General features: G+C 46.6%; 1 protein-coding gene across 26 annotated transcripts in view; it reads right to left on the minus strand.

The window, feature by feature from the left end:
• Sorbs1 (sorbin and SH3 domain containing 1) overlaps nt 1-9,844 on the minus strand; it is a 234,923-nt gene that overhangs the window by 109,970 nt on the left and 115,109 nt on the right. For 15 of the 26 annotated variants that reach the window (XM_031390249.1, XM_031390248.1, XM_031390252.1 and 12 more), the window contains 3 exons: nt 7,086-7,139; nt 3,075-3,143; nt 327-416 (listed from right to left, as the gene is read on the minus strand). In XM_031390249.1, coding sequence (XP_031246109.1) covers nt 327-416; nt 3,075-3,143; nt 7,086-7,095 — 169 coding nt within the window. In that variant the 5' untranslated portion in view covers nt 7,096-7,139. The remainder of the gene's footprint in view (nt 1-326; nt 417-3,074; nt 3,144-7,085; nt 7,140-9,844) is intronic. The other 11 variants (XM_031390246.1, XM_031390255.1, XM_031390261.1 and 8 more) reach the window with 1 other exon arrangement.

A 9,844-nucleotide genomic window follows, 5' to 3' on the forward strand; every position in this document is an offset into this window, starting at 1 on the left:
CACACACACACACACACACACACACACACACACACGCACACGCACACGCACACACACACACACACGCACACACATGCATGCACACGCGCACAAGAGAGGGGCTGGAGTGCTCTGGGAAATGGTTCTGAGTATCAATCAGGGAATCTACAGGAGCTGCACACACGCACACACACACACACAGAGCGAGGGGGAACAACTTAGGGAGAGGAAATGCCTTCTACACATGCAAGCAAGGATTAGGGCTCACAGTATGGTGTTAGGAGCAAAGAGGGAAAGAAACCATGCATGATCCAACAATTAAAAGAAACAGCCCCAAAGAGAGATACCTGGAGGGAGTACTAGGCCTGAAGGGCTTTTCACTGTCTTCACGGGAATTATTTTAACAGCAGATATAGAACGAGCACGTAAAGGGTCGGCTGTTGAAAACACAAAAGGGTAAGCGATGCATCCAGAAACAACATTTGGGAGCCGCTGGAGCAAGTCGAGGAACTGAGAGGGGACAATAGGAGGAAGCTGCCTCCGCTACAAGAACAATGCGGAGAGCCGTGGATGCAGTCATTAAAAATAGCCTGCTTTCTCTCTCTGGGATTCTGGGCCAAGATGGCTGAAGCCTTTCTGAGACCATCACTCAGATGGAGTTGATCCGTGTATGTTGGCAGCCCCTGGCACAGGGAGCTTGCCAAGGCTGGACAGAGATGTACAGAGACACAGATGGCCTGGCAAGTAGAGGAAGGGGGGATACAATCAGAGTACGAGGTGTCCCTTGGGAATAGTGGGTCATCTGCTGTACAACTGGGGCTTTGAGGACAGGGCCATGGCTGTAGGGTGAGTGCAGCTAAAAGAGGAATGCTCTTGCAGACTGCCTGGTCCTTCAGGCCTCAAAGCTGTTTCTGTCAAATCACACCTTTTAGGATCCTGTGCCTGCTCTGACCATTAGCATCCTCTGACCCCAAGCAAATCAGACGCCCATCTGGTGGGAAACAGATGGTGTTGCTTAAGCCCACCCTCTGCTAGAAAAGGGGTGCCAAGTGGATGACGAAGGCTCTGGACAGCACCCCAGTACACAGTGCCGGATGCTGAGACCCCATTCCTTGCCTGCCTTGACCCCCATCTCAATGACAGGCACATCACCAAGCCTCCCTCACTTTACTCTCTTTAATAGCAGCAAGGCAAGAAAGCTGCACCATGGTGCCGGAGTGACCCCAATGGACTGTACCCAGGGGTCTCAGAGTCACAGAACACAGAATGACACGGGGTTCATTTTGCCCATCCTGCCGCTGCTTCCTGAGGCACGTGCACAGTATGTCTGCAATAACTAAGTCAAGAGCAACAATTCTGCATAGATCGAGACTGAATGAACTTCTCTCACAGGAATCCTGCTCACTACACCTAACAATCACTTGGGAGACTATGCTGGGGTGGGAGGCAGATCTGGGGTGCCATTTTCAGAGGAAGAAATAAGAGGCTCAGCCACTTGCTCAGTCACTTGTTCTATGTTTTTTTCTCAAGTGGAGAGGCTGAGGCAGGAGCCCAGATATCCTGGCTAGGTGTCCACTGCAGGCCATTCGGATGACCTTTAGGTCACACCTGTCTCCTTGTTTCCTACCAAATGTGAGTCTAGCTAAGGCAGAGGGAAGCCATCACTACTGCTGTGATTGATATATCTAACTCCCCCCGCCCCGCAAAAAAAACCTCTTTTAATAAAAGTTTCTTCTATATACAGACTTAAGAGAGTGAAGCTGGTGGTCCCAGGATTTCAGACGCCCCTCCCATGCTCCCAGTTAAAATACCCCCTTGCAGTCCTTCCACAGCCCTCCCCCCATATTCCCTATGTGCAGGACAGCCAAGACAGCCCAAGACTCTAAGAATATAGCCCACTTGGCCTTACACACTGAATAGAGAAGGGCAGCAAGCCAGGGAGGTGGGGGACAAAATTGGCACTGAAGTCCTGTCCCCAAGGAGCTCGCCCAGGCCTCCCACTCCCCATCTTCTGCCGTTTGCCTTCTCTCTCTCCAGAGGGTTCCTGCTGAGTACACATCTTGCCTTCTCAAAAGGAATATTTGGGTGCATTTAATAAAAATTACAAAAGCTAAATACGACAAACTTTGAAATTACGCTTTGGACGAAGTTGCTTTTTTTTATTTCAATGCCCCATGCAGAGACTTTAGTCATTCCTCAATGACAGTGTAGAACACAGCTAGATCACTGTTCATGGAGTCACCGGAGCCCAGGATGGGATGCAGAAATAGACACTGAGGTCAAACTCCCTCCCTCCGTAGTTAGGAGCAGCCCCACCTGTAGAGATGAAAGGGCCCTGCATGTCTCTGATCTTCACAGGCAGAACTGGGATTACGTTTATCTAATTACTCCAACATGCTTCTTGTCACCTCATACTGCAAGACCAATGTCAGGTTGGAGTGAGAGTGTCCTGGGCAAACAGGACCTGAAAAGGTGTCCTCTTCTTTTTTTTTTTCCCCAAAGCAAAGAGGATTTAGTAGGTAGAAAAGTAAAAAGTTCTCAGTAACCCAGGGAGCAGCTCAGAGGGGCCCCAAAGCGGGCTGCCGGGATGCCAAATGTCTTTTTACCATATCAATAATTCAGTTCACATTTCTATCTCCTATTTGGAAGAAATTTTATAGTGAAAATATGAGGACTGAGAAGGCAGCTGTGGATGCGTTCCTACTTGTGACAGGTACATATGAATTGCCTCCTATGCATGCCACAGCCCAGTACTCTCCTGCCTGCTCTCAACTCCTGGTAGGTGAGAGAGTTTCAGATTCTCGGCTAAAAGTCCCTACGTGGTACGCCGTATACAGGCAATACCAGGCCAATGAGTGCCATATGTACCGGGTATGACACTTACCTGGCACCCGCTATCTAATCTGTCAGCTCAGCATCCCTGTGAGCACATCATCTCAGGGTTGCAAAAGGCAGCCTCAGGCAGGAACTAATAAGCCCAAGACCAGGCCAATGATGTCTTTCCCAGAGAGGTGGAAATGGCTCTACCCAGCATGCCCTGCATCTTCCAGAAATGCTTTCTGATACCAAGCCAGGCTTCTCTTCAACAGCCTCACCTTTGTCTGGCCCATGGCTGCCCGGTGCCAAGCCATTCACCACAGCTTTAGAGCTTCCAACATCACATTCTGAAAGAAAGAAGAGGAACAGAAGGTTTGTGACCATGCTTGCTCAACAATCAGAGTGTGAGGTAGGAGAGGGCTGAGACACTCAGCAGTTCCAACCACACATGCCCTATTAGCTTTCTCAGGCCTGGGACCAGCCCCCCAGGGTGCACGGGAGAGTTCTGAATGCTTGCGGCCTGAACCAGACTGGATGCAAAGGCTATTTGGGGATGGGAAGTGGGTTGTGGAGTGCACCAATCCTAGTTCTTCCCTGGAGTGGTGTTCTTTGACATTTAAAGTGTCCACATGGCTCCCCGAGCCAAGACAAGCAGTCTTTTCTATAAGCTGCCTTTAGACATTGCCCGTCACCAGTCTGGAACCCATGTTACTGTCCCAGAGATGGCATGGTGTCCTGACCACTCCTTCCACCTCCCTTCTCTACCTGAAGCCTCATCTGGACGCCACAGCCCAGTACTCTCCTGCCTGTTCTCAACTCCTGAGCAGGTGAAGAGTTTCAGGCTTAGACCTTGGCTACAAAGTCCCTAACCTGGGAGACCTCAGTCCCTTCTCATGCTCCAGGGGCTCGAGCTGACTGCCACCTCAGTGTCATTTGAGATTTCCCTGAGTTCTGCTCAGCCGTAGAAAACACTGAGACCCTCCTGCCTACCAGGTTCTCCATCCATTACTTCTTGGAACTCAGAGACAGTCCAGGGGTCTGTGGTCAATGGCTTGGAGGGACTCTCACAGCAAAACGGCAACTGAGCTACAATCATTGACTCAGTTCTTTAAACATGTGCCTGCCAGGATTACTAGCCCGTGCTGAGCACTCCACAATTACTATTTCACTGTCCCCTTTGGGTCTAGTCCTTGGGACCTAAAGTTAGGAACTGCAATTCTATTGATAATTGAGCCTCAAAGGGCCAAGCCTATCCAAGCTCACTAACCAGAGACTGAGCTGCTCCACTCACAGCCCATCTTCCACAACTAAGATGAGCAGCCTTGTTTCCTTGTCTTGTTATACATTTCCTCAAACAGTAGGCCTAAAACCCATTTCACATCCTATGCACAAATCTGGCTAAAACCAAGTCACCTTACCGGGACTTTGAATAGCCAGCCTCTCTACAGGCTGAGTACCTGATAAAAAAGTTACATGGCGGGCTGGTGAGATGGCTCAGCGGGTAAGAGCACTGACTGCTCTTCTGAAGGTCCTGAGTTCAGATCCCAGCAACCACATGGTGGCTCATAACCATCTGTAATGAGATCTGACGCCCTCTTCTGGTGCGTCTGAAGACAGCTGTAGTGTATTACGCTGGAGTGAGCGGGGCCGGCAGAGGTCCTGAGTTCAATTCCCAGCAGCCACACACATGATGGCTCAAGGCCATCTGTACAGCTACAGTGTACTCATATACATAATATAAATAAAATAAATCTTTAAAAAAAAAGTTACATGGCACCCAGGCCACTGCCTCTTCAGCACCTGGGCAGCCCTTCCCTGTGGTTGGGACTGCCCAGGGTACATCCTGTTTGTGGCTCACAGCCACCTGCAGAAAAAGGCTCACTCCCTTCAAGTCAAATCCCCCTTGAGGCCTCATTTCAGGATGGTGGAAGAAGGGGTGGGACGGGGATGGGGGGCAGTGTTAAGAAAGAAAACATGCTCCAACGTCCCTCACACGCGCTTGACCTATCGTCCCTGTGCGCCTGATCTCCATCACATGTTTCCAACTGTTGGTTGGCCTTGCATAGCACTCACTCTCTTGAGGAGCTGCCTGTGAGCTACTACTAGGTCCACATTCTTTCTTTCCCCACTTGCTTTTTAGTTAAGCATAATCAAACTGGAATAAGCATTTGGTATTTAGAAATTAACAATCAAAAAAAAAAACTACACTGCTTTTTTTTTTGAAGATTTATTTATTTAATGTATATGAGTACACTGTCGCTGTTTTCAAACACACCAGAAGAGGGCATCAGATCCCATTACAGATGGTTGTGAGCCACCATGTGGTTGCTGGGAATTGAACTCAGGGCCTCTGGAGAGCAGTCCGAGTTCTTAACCACTGAGCCATCTCACCAGCCCAGAACACTGCTTTTGTAGCTATGGTTTGTCTCCACGCCACACTGGACAGCAACCCAACACAGGTGATTAATTCCTTGAAGTTCAGTTTCCCCATCTGTATCCCAGAGGCATCAAGCCAGGACTAGTCTTGTGAGGTGGGGGTGGGGCTTCCGGAGAAAGAAACAAGACCCTGCAAGAACAGCTTCCCTCGGAGCTTGGCAGCCCAGGACCAATTGAAACAGGAACAATACATTTTTTTTCTTTTTTTTAAAAAACTGCCATTCTTTCCACTAAAGATGCAACCAAGTATTTTCCATGAAGCTATTCTCTTCTCAACAAGCACTTTCAAAGCCTGTAAACACAAGAATACAGCTTCTCCCTTCCCACCCACCTGCATGGCAGTGTTTTTGTTTCCTTGGAATTCATATAAAAATCCCAAGACAGGACTTTCAGGTCAAAAGGGCCTCGGATTTTAGACTCCTGGGTAAAGTCCCTTTCCAGCACCTGCTGAGAGATTCAGGGGAGGAAGGGCACTCCCCCAGGCACTGGGATACCCCCGACTGCTCTCTTCCTTCTCCTAGAGAAGAAGTGGCTTAGAAGAGTAAGAGACTTTACTATGCTGAGAACGAATTTTTATTTGTTTTTAAAGGGAAATAGGAAAAAGGCTCCAGGCTATAATAAATGATAACAAATCCAAAGGACATGGGCTCATCTGTCAAAACCATTACTAACATGTGAAGCCCTGGGTTCCATCTCCAGCACCAACCACACAAATGTGGAGTCGTGGCACACACATGCAACTCTAGCACTCGGGAGACAAAGGCAGGATGATCAAGAGTTAGTTCCACGTCATCCTTGTTGCCATACAGGGAGATTTCAAGGCCAGCCTGGGCTACATGACGCTGTGTCTAAAAACAAAAGAATGACCCAAGAGGCAAATCAAAGCAACTGAGTCAGCGAGCTGCATCCATGTCTACTTTGGCACAGAAAACACACTGGAGGGGCCCAAGGCAAACCAAGTACCTCACTTTCCAAGGAGGAAGTCCAGGTTAAAAGCAGCAAGTTACCACGCATGTGCAGATCCGGTCACGTCCAGGGCTCAGCACATTAAGAGTGTTGCTACACTCAGTCTCAGAAAACTCCCAATGAGTCAGTGCTATTACAATGTCCACCTCACAGCACAGAAACAAAGGCACTTCTGGCACAGACCCAAGCTGCACATGAAGCATATGAGGATAGGTGCTGCCCTGAACTGTCCTGCTCCATAACCCTCCCAGACCTCGCCATACACAGTCGGTCCTGCACAGGTCAGGACTTGGCTAAACAAGGTCCAGGAGACCAGGGTGGGACTAATTCCCTGAAAGGAAACATCTCCAGGCTGGACACTGAAGAATCTCAGCTGTGTCATACACAAAGATCTGTCCCCTGTTCTGTCTTCCCTGCTCCAAGTTTTCCATCTCTGTCCAAGACTAAAAATACTTTGAAACACTTTTATTTAGATCTTGATTCTTAAAAGCATAATTTAGTTGTTCTGCAAGCTGGATAAAGGAAGTGTTTGGTTAGCCCCCAATCTAAGGGATAAACATGATTAAATTATGTACTTTGCATCAATCATCTAGATTAAGAAATGCCACAAAGGTAGAGAAATGTGCCAAATTTTATCAAACCTATACTTAGAATAACCGCAGCTCATGGTATGTCAATTATATCTCACTGAAAGGACCGGGGACTCTTGTGACGACAGATCTGGCACAGGTGGTGTATGGTACAGTTCTTCATAATTGGGGGTGGAAAAATCATTTGCATTGTAAGTGGTAACACTGCTGTTGATGACCTTAAAATATGTGGAACTCTGAGTGAACCACGCAGTTTTGGGATTGGATGAGGGAAAGAGGGGATGTGAAATGACTTACCAGAACTCATACTGGAGGCAGGCAAGTCTTCCCCAGCTGCAGCTCTGGAGGGCTCTGCAGAAAAGCACACAATGGAGCGGATGAATGGCAGCCGCATGATAAATCCCCACAGTTAGTGTTAAAAATGCAAACACTGTAATCCCTAGTCGAACAGAGCTGAACTGGGAGCTACATGGCCAGGCTTCCAGTTCACTCCCAGTCATAGATTCGGAGGACTTGGGGCATCTCACTCAACTTCCTTGCTTCACTTTATCAGCCTGACTGTGTCCAGATACAATCCCAGATCTCTTCAAGGGACAAGTCAATCAAAAAATAAATAAATAAATAACTCTGTAAATGTTCAAACAAAACAAACCCAAAGAAACAAGATGCTATCATCAGGGGGTTAATACCTAATTGTGGATGTTTACAGTGGATGCTCACAATGTACCAGGAAATGTTCTAGATGCTTTAAATAATTTCACTCATGACAGCCAAGCACTAACACAGTGTTAGTTCACAAATGAGGCGCATGGAGGTGCCTCACTATGCTGGGGTTGATCATGGAAACTAGGCAGCCAGAATCAGGGGCCAAGTGCCTAGGCACTGCCCTTCTCGCTTATAGGCAGACACTATTACCAATGTTCAAGAGGCTAGTCCTCAGAATTAAGAGGTCTCAAAGCAAAGGGAGCTTACGATGTGCGACCTTTTATTATCATCTGTCTCTAACAAAAGGTATCCATCTGCTTTGGTTTGTATGGTTTGGATGGTGATAAAGATGAAGCCCCGAGTTTCAAGGGTACACTAACCAAAGACAACCTCTAAACTACACTGATGCTCAAATCAAATGCTACGAATATGCTTTGACAAATAAATCGTCTGTAGTGGTGTGTGCCTGTAATCTCAGGGAGGTACATGCAGAAGGATCAGGAGTTTAAGGTCATCCTCACCACATAGTAAGTTTGAGGCCAGTCTTCGCTATACAAGATGGAATGTTGTGTACAACCATACAATTTTAACAGTGCCCAATCTCATCTGAAGTTAAGCAGGGTTGGGCTTGATTTGTACTCATATGGGAGAATATATGCAAACACACACACACACACACACACACACACACAAACTATAACACTGACAAATAAACAAGACTCTATAATTCACAACATACAGCATTCCCATCATTCCCAGAAAAGATCACAATGTCGCCTTATATCTAAGTATGTCACACCAAGGAACCACTGACTACTTAGCATCCCTGTGGTTTGACAATTTTCTAGGATCTTCTACAGATGGTACCACATATATGTAACCTTTTTTGTCTACCTTCTCATGTTTAGTATAACCCTTTTGAAACATACATATATGTGTAAGTCTCCTTCTGGACTCCACTCTACCCACTGAGCTATCGCTATCCAATAACCCACTCGTTTGATTACTACTTCCTACATAACCCTGAAATCAGGTAAGTTTACCTACTTCATCCCTAGTCGAAATCTCTTTTGCCATTTTTGATCCTTTACATTTCTCATTTGTCTTCTTTTGTTTTATTTTTGAGATAGGATTTTACACTGTAAGCCAGGCCAAAGTAGAATTCATTATGTAGCCCTGACCTGCCTCAAACTTGCTGAGATCCTCCTACCCTGACCTTTCAAGTGCTGGTTTACCTAGCTAGGTCCTTTGCATTTTCATGTGAAGTTTAAATTTTTCGTAGTTTTTTTTCTCAAAGGAAAAGAAGTAAGGAAAAGAAAAGAAAAAAAAAAAGTCAGTTGGATTTCTAGTGGAATTTTGTAGACTCTGTAATCACTTTGGAGCAAACTAACATGTCCGTAATATTTAGTGCTCCAGTTACTGGGCAAGGCCTCTCTCTCCCTTTAGCCAGGTTCCTTGATTTCTCTCACCAATGTTTTATAGACTTCAAAATGAAGACCTTGAGCATCGACTTGGCTCCTCCCACCCAGGGCACCTCATGCTTTCTGCAATTCTGCACTTTTGTCCTGGCACCAGTATCCAAGGATACCGAAATGGGTGAAATGCTAGACAAAGGATTCAGGTCTAGTTTTCAACATCACCAGAACCTCGGAGAGTCAAGTAAGCAGACAGATGAAACTCAGAAGTCAATTTGGGTGAGAAACTCTCATCTTCGATTACAAATGCACAGTCAGATCCTAAAAGAAAAATGCTAAGCAGGACGGCTTAACAAACGCCAATTTCAGTAGGTGCAAACATTCCTAACTCAGTAAAACAGCAAACCCGAACAAGAATAAAATGAAGAAGAAATCAGTCCAACCTTTCAACAGTCACCTATATGTAAAAAGCTTCACTTGACATGCTAGAACCAGCTAGACGTTTTCAAGAACAAGATTAAGCTGTTTGCTTCCTGGTAGAAACTCATCCACTGGCAAAGACACACACCACCGAAAGGATGGACAATGACATCCCCAAAGAGCAGCTACCAACAACAGAACAAAACCCACTGCCAGCGACAACGCAATACACCTCTGATGGGAAAGGACATCAGTTAAGACCACGGTAGGAACCACTGAAGAGCTCCTCCTGAGACCCCAGGAGAGAACTACCCCATGACGTAGTCGCATGAAGACACCTCCCATCTTCATTCTTAAGCCACTCTTCACAAGAGCCAGATTATGGAAGCCTAGGCATTCGTCAATGCCTGAATGAGGAAGGTGCCAAGTAAGTGAAGTGAAGTGAATACAACAGTGAAGTAGTAATTTACTACCAAGAATAATTATGTCCTTTGTAGGAAAACAAAACTAGAGATC

Source organism: Mastomys coucha, unplaced genomic scaffold (assembly GCF_008632895.1).
Source record: "Mastomys coucha isolate ucsf_1 unplaced genomic scaffold, UCSF_Mcou_1 pScaffold21, whole genome shotgun sequence".
NCBI classification, from domain to species: Eukaryota; Metazoa; Chordata; class Mammalia; order Rodentia; family Muridae; genus Mastomys; species Mastomys coucha.